We start from the raw sequence: 15,020 nt of genomic DNA on the forward strand, positions 1-15,020 counted from the left end.
GGCAGTGGCAGCCTGTCCATGCAGGGCGCAGGGGCGCCGCCCCCCTAAACCATGCACCCGGCCCCTAATCTACATACAGGGCGCCGAACGCATGGATTCCAATTGGGTTCTTTTTTTTTTTGAAGCACGTGATTAGAGTCTGAGGCTCTAATTGGCTTCAAAAAAAAGGGTGGGCTCAGGGTGCAGAGCACTCTGCCCAAAGCCCACACAGTTGTGTAACAATAGCAAATTCATATTAGTTACTGTCTTCCTGTTTCTCCTCCCGGCCTATCAGGAAGGGGATCCTGAGACCCCCATTGGCCAGGGAGTCTCAGGACCCACTTCCTGTTTGGCCAAGAGGAGAAATGATGGAGTCCTAACCCTCTCTGTACCTTTGCTGGAAGAGGGGGTTCTCCGCAATCTGCCTCTGCAGCTCCACGGTCTGTCCAGGAGCCAGGACAGGGAAGTGGGTGTGATCCCAGTGTGATCGGTAGCCCCTCTGTCCATGGTGGTGAAGGAAGGAGGTGAGATGGAGACCAGAATCTTCTCTGGAAAACGTTGCCTCCTCTGCACTGCCTTCAGATCTGTTCAGCCCTGGCTCTTTCTTCTCCCTAACTCCTAAGGTAAGGAGGGGTTGTTGTTGATCACCGCCTTCCTGTCCATCTCCTGCGGGGGTGGGGGGAGGTTTGGGGGTGGCATTAGTTTGCCGACCCCTCCAAAATATTGAACACCAGCCGCCACTGTTCAGGGGCCAGTTTATTACAGGAGTATAATTCTTGCCGCTGCAAAGTATTGCAGCCACGGCAAGTATACAACCCCAATCTGGCTGCCTATCCAGCTTAAGGGGCCAGTAAAATCAGCTCAGCCACCTGATTTTCCCACCCCCCAACTGTAAGTGTAAACTTAGCCTAGGTCATACCCTTAACTTGTAATCGAAAACATTTGCGTATTTTCTATGTTGCCCTCAAAGCTGTATGAAGAGGCCCTCCAGCCCCTGCCCTGCTATACCATTTCTTAATTCTTTTTTTTATTAGCAAAGGTCCCTTACAGCTTTGGAGGGTGGGGGGATTCCCATGCGATTTGGGTGGCTTTAGCGTGTCAAAGGGCTAAAAGGAACATTCAAATATGGTCCCTTACTGACTTTGGTACAAATCAAATTTTGAATTAAAATTTGTTTGATTTTTTTAAATCCAAAAATTGGCTTTGAATAGAATTTAGGCATATTCACTCATCACTAGAAGTAACAGGCATCATTATCAGGGAAGGTGAAGAACAGCGTCTAATTAAAGGGTCATCTACAAATATTCAGCCATCACTTTACATGTATCCAATGATTGACAAATATTGAGGAGATGTAGAGTCCGGTGAGCCAGTGAGGACTATTTAGTCAGTAAAGAATCGTTCTTGTATCTCCAATAAACTCTATTCTTCCTTTCATTGTTACAGTGAACTATGTAGGAATGAAGAAGAAGGGCAACAAGATCTAAACAAATGTTCCTGCATACAATTTGATAAATAAGGATTAAAGTATAACAAAGGCAACACTTTTTTTAAAGTTTTGGATAGAGTGAAGAGGGATTAGAACACTTGTCATTTAATATCTGTCTGTGCCTCTGTTAGGGAGATTCACCCTCTTTATCTGTCCTGTTTACCATTGTCACTGAAAGTGAAAGTAAAAGAAAATCCCAAATTTTGGGACGTCTCCAGAAAAGTAATAAAGGGAAAATCTTTCAATGGGGACACTAGTTCTGGTGACCTGGGGCTCCCCAAGAAATACCCTTACATAGGTTGTAAACTCTTTAAAAAAGGCATAATGAGCTAGCATGCATCACATGCTAGCTCATTATAAAAATACTTACCTTAGAACGAAGGCTTTTAGCGGCGCCCGAACACCGTTGAGATGGCTGACATCTGGGTTTGCAGGCTCCTGCGCTGTGAACGGCCGGAGCCGCGATGAAGTCACTACCGCACATGCCGCCGGGAGCTGCCGTTCATGGCACAGGGCTCGGAAGGAATGGCACCCATGGCCGTTCCTTCAGAGCGAATGCGCCACTGGCTAAACGGTACACGTGTAGGAGATATTTATACTATCTATAGATAAGCCTTATTATAGGCTTACCTATAGGTAAATGTCAGCAGAGGAAGTTTACTTCCTCTTTAATTTACAGGGATTTCCTCTCACTTCCTGTTTTAGCTTTTGGATAGGAAGTGAAGGGAAATCTCCCCAATGGCACAAAGATGGCAAAAATAAACCTTCCAGGGGTTATAACCCTCCTTTACTCTATCCAAAATGAAAACAAAGGTTTTGCCTATACAGTAGTTCTACTTTAAACCTACAGCCAAGCTGCATACTCCAAAACACAGATGACCAGACTTGTTAATGTAGAGAAAGCTAAATAGACTGATCCAAGTATATGACCGGATAAACCGTCACTATGATGTCACTCACCGTGCTGAGGGCCTGAAATGAACAAAAGAAGATTAAATACCACAGGACTCTTCCGGTCACAAATGATGGGACAAACCACAAGAAGAAATAGGACACGACCAAGAACGGCATACTCCCCAGCATCCTGAAACATAGACATCTGAGATTATTAGATCTACAGCAAATCCAGAAATAAACAATCCTTTTCAAGTAAACTATGTACACTGCAAGGATTTTAAAGCTGAATCCCCAAGCAAGTATTACAGCAGTATTAAATCCAAAAATAACTTACACGGTACAGCGCTAAAAAGACCCTATCTTTTTCACAAATGTAAAAGCATTCATATATAATACTTTCCAGGCAGAAAATTAATATAAATTATAATATATTATAATATGAAGACAGAAAGGAAGAAAAAGTCCACCAAGAGAGTCCTTGTAAATATTAACTTGAAAATGCTCAGGGAATGATGTGTGGAAGAGAGTCCCATCACCTTCACCCGATCACATTGCCTCTTACCATAACAAACCTTCAACCGATCACACTGCCTCTTACCATAACAATTTGACCCTCCCACAGGATTGGGTAAATAACACAGTTTAAGTCCTCATTTAGCGCTTCTTTCAACGATTTCTTTATTTTGTACTTTTTATTTGTTTGCTTTTTATGAGTTTAATATTCGTTTGTAATTTTAAAACTAACCACTAGATGGCACTGCTTCCAAGTGCAGTGTTTTTTTTTTAGGCTATTTGCTTATAGCTATTTTTTTGTTTTACTGTTTTTACCCTCAAAAATATGGGCTGTTTGTTTTATGTGTTATTTACCGTTTGATTTAAGGAATTCTTTAGGAGCCCTCCTCACACTTTTGACCTGAAGTGTACGTTCTATGGGATTCATTTTGCTTTGGTTATATTGTCCCTTTTGGTGCTTGTGAGATATTTCCTGCAATAGGATGCTCCTTCTGGTCCCGGCAGCGCATTTTCCTCTTCCAGGAGAGAGGTTTTTGCCCTCTTCCTGGTCTTTGGAATGCAATTAGTGGGAGGGCCCAGTCCTGTCCTATGTAATGCGCAATGCCGGATGTCAGCCATGCCCCTGATGACATAATTGATGATGAAATACGTAGGGTGGAGTCATGTCGTATGACTTCATTGCACACCAGGATGTAGCGGCCATTATGTTGGTTGGAAACATCAGTGGTATTTATGACATGCTGGTTTTAACTTTGTCTATGTGAGTGTTTTACTACTATTAATTAATAGTGTTATGGAATTTCCTACACTATGAGATGCTTCCTTTTCTTTTTTTTAATCTTGGGAGTTCTTTGATCTTTACAGTGGATGGGATTGTGATTCTGGGAGAGTGCTGTTGTGGGAAGAAGCTGGCGGGCCATCTACACCAGTGGATCCCTTTGCTAAATGAGGATTTAACCACTTAAGGACCAGAAGGATTTACCCCCTTAATTACCATTCCATTTTTTACGATACGGCACTTTAACTGGTAATTGCGTGGTCATGCAATGCTGTACCCAAATGAAATTTGCGTCCCTTTTTTCCCACAAATAGAGCTTTATTTTGGTGCTATTTGATCACCTCTGTGGTTTTTATTTTTTTTGCGCTATAAACAAAAAAAGAGCGACAATTTTTTTTGCTATAATAAATATCCCCGAAAATGTTTTTAAAAAACAAATTTCTTCATCAGTTTAGGCCAATATATATTCTTCTACATATTTTTGGAAAAAAAGAAAAAAATCTCAAGCATATATTGATTGGTTTGCGCAAAAGTTATAGCGTCTACAAACTATGGGAAAGATTTATGTCATTTTTATGGCTTTTTTATTTTATTTTTTTACTAGTAATGGCGGTGATCTGCCATTTTTAGCGGTATTGTAACAGATCGGACACTTTTGACACTTTTTTGGGACCATTATTATAATTATAATACAGGATTTATATAGCGCTAACAGTTTGCGCAGCGCTTAACAAAATTAAGACAGAGATTACAGTTACATTACAATTTGGTACAAGAGGAATCAGAGGACCCTGCTCGCTAGAGCTTACAATCTAGGATGGAGGGTCAATTGATACAAAAGGTAATAGCTGTGGGGGATGAGCTGAGGATAAGCTTCTTTAAAGAGAAGGGTTTTCAGGGATCGACTAAAGATGGATAGATTAGGGGACAGTCAGACAGATTGGGGTAGGGAGTTCCAAAGGATGGGAGAAGCTCTGGAGAAATCCTGGAGGCGAGCATGGGAGGAGGTGACAAGGGAGCTAGAGAGCAGGAGGTCTTGGGAGGACCGAAGAGAGCGGCTTGGTTGGTATTTTGAGACTAGGTTAGTGATGTAGCTGGGGGCAGAGTTGTGGATGGCTTTGTAAATTATTGTTAGTACTTTGAATTTTATTTGTTGGGTGAGTGGAAGCCAGTGCAGGGATTGACAGAGAGGGCAGAGAGGGGTGGAGGACATTGAACTGGATGAGTCTTGCAGTAGCATTCATTATGGACTGAAGGGGGATAGTGTATGTCAAGGTAGTCCAATGAGGAGTGAGTTGCAGTAGTCAAGGCGAGAGATGACCAGGGAGTGAATTAGAAGCTTGGTGGTGTCATTGGTTAAAAAGGGGCATATTCTAGAGATGTTGCGGAGGCTAAGGGGGCATGATTTGGACAGGGATTGGATGTGGGCCTGAAAGGACAGTTCAGAGTCTAGGGTTACCCCTAGCACCTTGGCATGGGGGGACAGACTGACAGTTGTGCCATTGATATTGACAGAGAAGTCAGGGGAAGGGGAATGTGGAGGAGGAAATATTATGAGCTTGGTTTGAGGAAGTGGTGTGACATCCAGGCTGATATGTCTGTTAGTAAATCAGTGATGTGTGAGGAGACTGATGGGGTGAGCTGAGGGGTAGAGAGAAAGATTTGGGTGCCATCGGCATATAAATAGTAGTGGAAGCCATGGGAGGCTATCAGCTGACCCAGGGAGGATGTTTAGATCGAGAATAGTAGAGGTCCAGAACCTTGGGGGATCCCAACGGTAAGAGATGTTGGAGAGGAGGAAGTAGAGTTGTAAGTGACACTGAAGGTGCAGTGAGATAGGTAAGATTCGAACCAACGGAGAGCACAGCCATGGATACCAACCAAATTGAGTTTTTTGAGGAGGAGGGGGTGATCAACTGTATCAAAGGCAGCGCAGAGGTCCAAGAGTAAGAGTACGGAATAATGACTGTTGATTTTAGCTGTTAGTAAGTCGTTTGTGAGTTTTAGGAGAGCAGTTTCTGTGGAGTGCTGTGAACGAAATCCAGACTGAAGGGGATCAAGAAGGTTATTCTCAATGAGGTGGTCGCGCAGTCGGTTGTAGACTAAACGTTCAAGGAGTTTGGCGGCAAAAGGGAGTAAGGAGATAGGTCTTAGGTTGTTAAGATTGGTGGGGTCCAGTGAGGCCTTTTTTGATATGGGAGTGACTAGTGCATGTTTCAGTGGGTTGGGGAAGATGCCAGTAGAGAAGGAGAGGTTGAAGATATGAGTTAAAGAGTGCAGGATAGAGTTCGAGGGTGACCGTAGTATTTGAGAAGGAATGGGGTCCATCGCGCAGGAGGTTAGGTGGGCATTAGAAAAAAGTTTATTGACTTCCTCTGTAGTAGTTGGGTTACACAAGAGTTTTGATTGTACAGGAGGACAAAGAGTGTACTCTGAGGAAGATATCTGTAGAGTGGAGATCTCAAGACGAATTGTCTCAATCTTATTTTTGAAGTGATTAGCAATCTCCAGGGCATTGAGTAAGTTAGTGGGTGGCGGACGAAGTAGAGCAGTAAAGGTAGAAAAGAGTTGATGGGGACTGCGTGAGAGGGTGTTAATGAGAGTGATAAAGTAAGTCTGCTTGGCAGTGTGGAAACAGGAATGGTATTTTTGGAGGGTAGATTTATATTGGCTGAAATTTTGCTGTGACTTTGTCTTACGCCACAGATGCTCAAGAGCACGGCACTGTTTTTTGAGGCTTTTGGAAAGGTCTGTCTGCCAGGGTTGTAGCGGTCAGGGCCCGATTCTGTGCATAGTGAGGGGGGCCAAGGTATCCAGGGTGGATGACAGTGAACTGTTGTAGAAAGAAGTGGCCAGGTTGGGGCAGGACAAGGATGAGATTTTGGCATAGAGACAATCTGTAGCAGAAAAAAGAAGAGAAGGGTTAAGATGGCGAAGGTTTCTACGGGTAATTGTTTGGTAGTTGGAAGGCAAGGAGGAGGAAGATAAGGAGAGAGTGAAACTAATAAGGTGGTGATCAGAGAGAGGAAAAGGAATGTTGGAGAGGTTGCGTGGAGTGTATAGGTAGGAGAATATGAGGTCAAGGCAGTTGCCAACAGAGTGAGTAGAAGCGTTTGCCCATAGTTTCAGGTCAAAAGAGGAGGTTAGGTTCAGAAATTTAGAAGTAGCAGGAGTGTTAAGATTAACAGGGATGTTGAATTAACCAAGAATGATTGCTGGGATTTCAGAAGAGAGAAAGTAAGGTAGCCAGGCAGAGAAGTCATCAAGGAAGTTTGATACTGGTCCAGGAGGCCGATAGATCAAAGCTTCTCAAAGAAACTGGAGAAAATAGACGAATATAGTGAGCTTCAAATGAGGAGAGGGACAGAGAGGGGGTGGATGAAGAACCTGAAAAGTGCTTTGAGGGAATAGGAGGATTCCAACACCACCTCCTTTCCATCCACTAGGCCTGGGAGAGTGTGTCCACAGGAGGCCACCATGGGAGAGGGCAGCAGGAGAAGGAAAGTCAGATTCTTGAAGCCATGTCTCCATAATTGCAAGTAGGTTGAAGGAGTTTGTGATAAATAAGTCATGGACAGTGGTAAGTTTGTTGCAAACCAAGCGGGCATTCCAAAGGGCACAGGAAAAGGGAAGGCTGGTTCTAGGCAGAAGAGGAATACAAATTAGATTGTGTAGATTGCGGCTTCTGGCAGAGGATAGGGGTGCTGGGTATGTTGGCCAAAGGTAAATGATGGCAGTCCAGGATTTAGAGAAATATCTCCAGACATTAGGAGAAGCAGAAGGGTGAGAGAGAGGTATTATGGGAGTGTAACTTATGTGGGGGGGACACTTCTCAGTGTCCTGGAGGTTTTATTGGTATGTGGGTTCAAAATTAGCAGGAGCTGATGAGTGCAGTAATAGGGTGAAGACAGAAGTGAGGGTGATATATATAAACTGTGGGGTGGAGAAAAGCGGTGAAGGAGAGAAAGTTTAAGGAGAGAGGATGCAACTGTGAGAAGGAAAAGTAGGGAGTGCATGATACAGAGTGGTGAGACTGAGAAACAGACTGGATGAGAGATGTTCTATGGGGAATCAGGACACCTGTGGTCTGTTCAGTGTGTTGCAGTAGTCTGTTGTAGATTTTCGCTTTGTGCATTCGCTGAAGTGCTGAGCCCAAGGGTAATACTTAATCCAAAATGACAGTTGCCAATGCAATCCCTGCCTGTGCAACCCCTAATTGGGCATCCCCTAGGGAAGGCCTACATTTATACTGAGTTGGGTGCAGGCCCGGATTTACTCCCTTTGCCGCCCCAAGGCCGGGTCCCCACACACACCACGTCCTTTATCGATGACTTCTACAATAGATCAATTAAAAACATATCTCCATACATGAGAACACTGAAAATAACTGGCTTTAATTGTACAGACTAAAAATACTTCAGGGTTAGCACGCAAGGGGTAAGGATTTTTCGCAGGCAATTTTTCAAGGCAATGGCTGGTGTTAGTGCTTCAATCATCCCCGGCACCATGGTTGTTATGGTGTCAGGATGATTGAAAAACATTACTTCTATCATTACATTGTAATATATAAACTGAAATAGTTCAACTCACCATAATGCAGAATCATTGGGAGCCCTGAGCGTGTCACTTGCCACCATCTCTTGTCACTTGCCACTATGCCTGCCACCAGATGGGGATGTCACTTGCCACTATGCCTGCCACCAGATGGGGATGTCACTTGCCACGCTGCCTGCCACCAGATGGGGATGTCACTTGCCACGCTGCCTGCCACCAGATGGGGATGTCACTTGCCACGCTGCCTGCCACCAGATGGGGATGTCACATGCCACCATGCCTGCCACCACATGGGGATGTCCCTTGCCACCAGATGGGGATGTCCCTTGCCACCAGATGGGGATGTCCCTTGCCACCAGATGGGGATGTCCCTTGCCAATGTTGCCATGCTGCCTGCCATCAGAAGGAGGAGGGCAGAACAGCGGTGCGGGCAATGAGAGATGTCATCTTTCTCCCACGCCGCCGCACCGCTGACACTACAAGCTACTCTCAATTTTTTTTTAAATGGCGCCGAGCGGCGCAATCACGCTACTGCGCATGCGCCGCCCGGCCGAGCGCTTACGAGTTTTCCCGAGCCCAGCTGGCTTCGGAACGGCGCATGCGCAGTTGCGTGGTCGGCTCGCAGCCATCTTTTCTATGGGCACTGGTGCCCATAATAGACTTTAATGGGCAGCACGAAAGGGGGGGCGGCCGCGAAGTCGCTGCAGGAGCGGCGCCGCCCCTACACCACTGCCGCCCCGAGGCCTGGCCTCGGTGGCCTTGTGGCTAATCCGGCCCTGGTTGGGTGGGGGTATTATTGCCAATTAATAAGCCTGGATTGCATAGGAGGAACACATGGCTGACAGAACAAACTTCTCACACCAAAGACAGACTACAAGATACAGCAAGAGAGCAGGGGATCATGGCTATAAAGATAAAATCAGCTCATAATTTAGGTATGGACAATAAGAAAACAAAAACAAACATCACAGTGATATGGACAGAGGTAAAGAATTTGAAGGCAGCATAGATTGCCATTGAAGCATGTTTAAAACAATGAAGCAGTTGCAGTTAAAGGTGGAATTTGAAGGCAGCATAGATTACCATTTAAGCACAACGAATACAGCGATCAGAGCTATAAAAATGCACAGATTACTGTGTAAATGTCACAGGTAGGGTAGGGGTTAAAACTATGGGGCGATCAAGGGGTTAAATGTGTGTTCCCTTAGTGTGTTCTAACTGTATGGGGATAGGACTGAGTAGGAGAGGAGACATATCGCTGTTCCTACTTAGTAGAAACAAACAACATGTCTCCTCTCCTCTGACAGCGCAGGGATTTGTGTGTTTTTCCAGCTAATACCTTATAAGCCGTTCCAGCAAACAGTTATTTCCTTTTCGGGGTAAAGGTTTTACATAAATAAAAGCTGACCAATGTAAGCACCCCTGTCAGTGCTAAATGGTTTGTCTCAACTGACATTTCTGCTGGACAGCTTGGTTTGTTAAAGAACATTAAAAAAGTACCAGACTTACTAGCCAGATCACCAGGCAAAAATAAAGAGAAAAAAAGAAAATGAATGCAACCACCACATCTAAGAATTGGTAAGCTGCAATATATTACATTTTTGTGTGTTTAATACCTCTTTAACCGCTTGCGGACCAGCCGCCGCAGTTTTACTGTGGCAGGTTGGCTCCGCTGCGCAAAATCACGTTATTGTACGTGATCTTGCGTGGTCAGTATAGCGCGTGCCCGTTGCAAGCTCCGTGGGGATACCCGCGATCATCTCATGGTGAGGAAGAACAGGGAAATGCTAATGTAAACAAGCATTGCCCTGTTCTGCCTAGTGACACTGTCACTGATCACAGCTCCCTGTAATTGGGAGCAGTGATCAGTGTAGTGTCACACGTAGCCCATCCCCCCTACAGTTAGAATCACTCCCTAGGACACACTTAACCCCTACAGCGCCACCTAGGGTTAACCCCTTCACTGCCAGTCACATTTACACAGTAATCAGTGCATTTTTAATTGCGCTGATCACTGTATAAATGTGAATGGTCCCAAAATAGCGCCAAAAGTGTCCGTTGTGTCCGCCATAATGTCGCAGTAATGGCTGATCGCCGCCATTACTGGTAAAAAAAAATTATTAATAAAAATGCCATAAAACTATCCCCTATTTTGTAGACGCTATAACTTTTGCGCAAACCAATCAATAAACGTTTATTGCGATTTTTTTTTTACCAAAAATATGTAGAAGAATACGTATCGGCCTAAACTGAGGAAAAAAATGTTTTTTTATATATTTTTTGGGGGATATTTATTATAGCAAACAGTAAAAAATAATGCCTTTTCTTCAAAACTGTCGCTCTTTTTTTGTTTATAGCGCAAAAAATAAAAACCGCAGAGGTGATCAAATACCACCAAAAGAAAGCCCTATTTGTGGGGAAAAAAGGACGTCAATTTTGTTTGGGAGCCACGTCGCACGACCGCGCAATTGTCAGTTAAAGCAAAGCAGTGCCGAATCGCAAAAAGTGCTCTGGTCAGGAAGGGGGTAAATCCTTCCGGGGCTGAAGTGGTTAATGAATACAGAGAAGCATTAATGTATTTCTTTTCTACCAGCCAGCCTGGAGCTCACCTTTAACTTCCTGACCCGGGGTAAGGCAGTCAAGAGGTGAATTTAACCCTTTCTTGCACTACCAAAAACTAAGAAAAGTTTTGAGCTTTTAGGAAGATGATGAGTGACAATATTACAAATTCAAAAAAAAAATTCTGATTATTTTGCAAAGAATGAACTGCAAAAAGAATCCCCTCCAAAGGACAAAAGGACAATGCAGGTCAACAGTTCGTTGGAACAATGAGGAACCTTTGAGTGAGGTTCTGTGATGCTCTGTGGCATAATGGGCTGTGCAGGGAGGAGGGTGTTTACATGGCCTGAATGTGCAGCGATAATGAAAACAGTCCGTTCTAGCAGTGTCTGCCTAAGCTCAGTGATCTGACCTCTCCAGCTGCCAGCAAGGAAGTTACATAAGACGTATCCACTAAGAATAAAGTAATGTGCAAAGCCTAGTATCCAATAATAGACCAATTAATCAACCAATCAGAAATCATTCCTCATTAGTCTGCCTTAAGTAAACTGATGAACTACAACATTCTGCACACAACTGTTTCTTTTGGGACTGCCTAGTTCAACGGTCAGAAATGAAAATGTTCAATTTACACTTGGCAGAACACATCCTTATCTTACCTTATCAAAGTCAAGTGGACCCTAGCACCTTGTTCTGTTGTTCCCAGAAGGGGCATTGTTTAACAAGGGCTGCAGTACCTCCCAGAAGCTACATGAAAGCCTTGTTGACTAATTAGCTTGCATTCAACTAAAGTGGACATTCACAACTACTTTCCCCCTCTTCTTTAAAAAAAATGCAAAAAAAAATTTAGTTTTTTTCTATAAACACCTTTTTTTCTATCCACTTCCAGATTTCTGCCTAGGTAAGAAAGATGTAGCCCCCCCCCCCCCCCCCCAGGCTACTTTGGCTTCCTGGGATACTCATGTCACCCATCCCAGGAGGCTTTGGGTGAGCAATCGAATGGACATGCACTGCTGCATAGAGCCGCCTGTATCTTCTTGGTTCTTGTAGTCTACTGATGACAGGCCTGCACGTCATCAGGGGCTGGCATGCACATCATAAGGGGAAGGCTGCAAAACCCAAGAAGAGACACCCCTTCCCAACAGTGCAGGACTGGGTGAGCACAGGGAAGCGGTGGATCATTACAGCATGCTTTTTGATTCACTGGGTGTTTGAGTATGCTTATTGAGCATAACCCAGCAAACCATATATTAGGGGAGTGGAAAATGAACAAAACAGAGGGTGAAGCTTCTTTTTAATTACATAGGACTCAGATTAAAAGGGAAAGTAAAGTGTATATTTACTGGCATATTTGAAACAATGCTGGGACCAGATCTTCTAGCAATCAAGGTGAAGATGTCAAAGTGCACCCATACCAAGCTGGAGCTTGCACGTCTGTACATATAATACACTATACCAGGGTTCAGGGTTTCCAACCTTAGAAATATCACCTTTTGGTTTCTAAAAAACTGATCAGGATGGAGGGGATCTTATAACCCTGTCACTATACAAAAGTTGCTTAGCAAACATATACCTGTAAAAGAAGGTTGTAAATACCCAGCTTTTCCCACTGTCTACAGCAGTGACACCGCTCCAATTCTTGCGAAATTGCCCTCTGAACTCTGTTGGGAAACCGACACTTCCAACTGTGTTGATCTCCTGGGTCCTTCACAGCTCTCACTGGTTTCTGCTGTTGACCTCAATGTCATTACAATAGACAGCAGTGACAAGGAGGTCAGCAACCGCAACCAGTGAGTGCCATGGGGGAGTCAGGAGAGAGACATTCCCGGAACTGTTGGTTTCTCAGAAGACTTCCGGAAACAATTTTACAACATCATGATTGACAAGGATTTGCATCGCTGGATAATGTCACTAGTTGTATGAACATGAGCGGCCACCAAAATCCCAACAACCAGACTGGGCAAGAAGCTGTCATGCTTAGCAGTGGTAGTAATACCACTGCTAAATGTTTCACTACCCACTGCAACTGGAGATTCGGCTTGGCCAAACACCCATTTAGTTTGGCCATTCACCAAACCTCCGAACAAGAAAACTGGGATCTCATCCCTCTTTATGACTAAATCACACAGTGACTCTGTCCCACTACAAAAATTACCCAACAAAGGTGTACCTGTAATTAAAGATAGTAAATATTTATCTTTCCCACCGAATCCATGACTTTTGAATGGGCCTGGTGGGAACAAGTCATGAATGTCAGATTGCCGGTGGCCACCAGCTCCCCTACAACCAGGGTCTCTAAGCAGCAAGCTGCCACATCTAGCAACAGTAGAATTACCCCTGCTAAATGCATCACTTCCTGCTGCAGCCAGAGGTTTTGCTTAGCCGGAAACGTATTTAGTTTTGGCTGCACATTGTACCTCCCGGTCAACCCTAGTCTACATATTAGTGGTTACATAGTTACATAATTAGTCTGGTTGAAAAAAAACACACAAGTCCATCTAGTTCAACCAATAAAAAGGAAAGAGAAAAAATTATACAATCCTATATACACAATCCTATACCCATAGTTGATCCAGAGGAAGGCAAAACATGCCAGCAAAGCATGAACAAATTTTCTACAGCAGGGGAAAAAATTCCTTCCTGATCTCCTGAGAGGCAATCGGATATTCCATGGATCAACTTTACCAATAAATGTTAGTACCCAGTTATATTATGTGTATCTAGTAAAATTGTAAATACAGGTTTAGCAATGTCTGAAGGCAAGGTTCATCCCTTACCATGGCATCAATCGGCCAATTCTTGTCCATCTACTTTTATTAATGAAATATCCAACAATGGGGTCTGTGATTCCACCCCAGATTTTCCCAATGCAGAGAACCAGGGAGGCTTCAAAAGGCGTAATCTGTAAAACAAACAGGAATTAACTGGGTAATGAAAAGAAAAGTAACCTATTGGAGTCTTAAAGCGGGGGTCCACCTATCTATCGTTTTTTGTTTTTTTTAGTTCATTCTAGTTTAGTTTAGTTTTTTTTTTAGTTCATTCACAAACTTTTCTTCTCAGCATTACATACTCACATATTGTGTGTAATATGTCCACCTGTGTCAGATTTCGTCGGAAAGAATAACTTATATTATTCACTGCAGGCGGTTTCCATCTTCATTGTGGGCATTTGAAGCCCACAAGCATTATTTCCTGGATGCAGTGCTCCCAGCATTCACCGCTCGTTCCCGCACATGCTCAGTGGCATCCTGGGAAGCCTGAGACTAGCTCCCAGGAGTCTGGGAGAGGCTAGAAACACGCCTACTCCCACAGGAGGAGAACCAGGAAGTGCAAAGAAGAATAGAAAAATAAAAGGTAATTACGGCGATTTAAATTTTTTTAAACGGCATGTCAGCATCTAGGCAAGGAAGACAATACATACAGATATTGTTCAAAATTTGGGTGGAACCCCGCTTTAACCAATGTGGCTACAGTGAACTGATAGCTGACTCATCTGCTCTGCCTGCCTGCAACCATGCTAGACCAAGGAGGACACCAACATGGTCAAGACCACAAATGAAAGACTGGGCTTGAAGGGGCCTTTCCACAGACTGTCCACCAATGTAAAGGGGTTTTATTAGGGGGTCTTTCCAGTGACCACCAGAATTAAAAGGGACTTTTATAAGGAGGGCATTATCACTAACCATTAATTTTAAAGGGGTAAAATTAGAGGTGTCACCAGCACCACCCAGCAAGGAGAAAAAACACAGGCATCACATGTGAAGGGGAGAGAGAGAGGCCAAAACCGCAAATAGTGCAGTATTGTTTATTGAGTAAGAACAAATTTTGTAAAAACATGGATAATGCACTCACAGAGTGTCCAGAAAGACAGGCATGTAGGTAGTGCTGGGTGTCAGCTTGAGGGATCCAGGTTTGTGCAGTGGCCGCCATGAAGCAGCCTCCTCTGGGAAGACGCCAGGAACCTCTCGGTGACAGAAGCTATCAGAGCAGGCATTATATGAGCTGCTATCACTATTAGTAAAGGAGACGGTCATTAAGGGGGGTAACATGCTGGTGCTGCAGAGAGTGTGAGCAGAGCAGATATAAAACCCTGAATGGAGGGGCTTTAATATAACTAATGGAAGGGCACCCCTATAATGGAAGAAATAATAGACAAACCTATATGTAGACATGGCACATAAGTCGTTTTGGGAATGCAGCCTAATGCAACCCCCCTCTCCCCCTATGGTGTTTATGGCAGGTTTTGTACAC

The 15,020-nt window shown here is 44.0% G+C and overlaps 1 protein-coding gene across 2 annotated transcripts in view; it reads right to left on the minus strand.

Moving 5' to 3' along the window:
- Positions 1-15,020, minus strand: part of MFSD2B (MFSD2 lysolipid transporter B, sphingolipid) — a 70,068-nt gene that overhangs the window by 30,619 nt on the left and 24,429 nt on the right. For both annotated transcript variants that reach the window (XM_073625320.1, XM_073625319.1), the window contains exons 3-4: positions 13,547-13,671; positions 2,429-2,552 (exon numbers count right to left, since the gene is read on the minus strand). In XM_073625320.1, the coding sequence (XP_073481421.1) occupies positions 2,429-2,552; positions 13,547-13,671 (249 nt within the window). The remainder of the gene's footprint in view (positions 1-2,428; positions 2,553-13,546; positions 13,672-15,020) is intronic.

Source organism: Aquarana catesbeiana, linkage group LG04 (genome assembly GCF_042186555.1).
Source record: "Aquarana catesbeiana isolate 2022-GZ linkage group LG04, ASM4218655v1, whole genome shotgun sequence".
Taxonomy (NCBI): domain Eukaryota; kingdom Metazoa; phylum Chordata; class Amphibia; order Anura; family Ranidae; genus Aquarana; species Aquarana catesbeiana.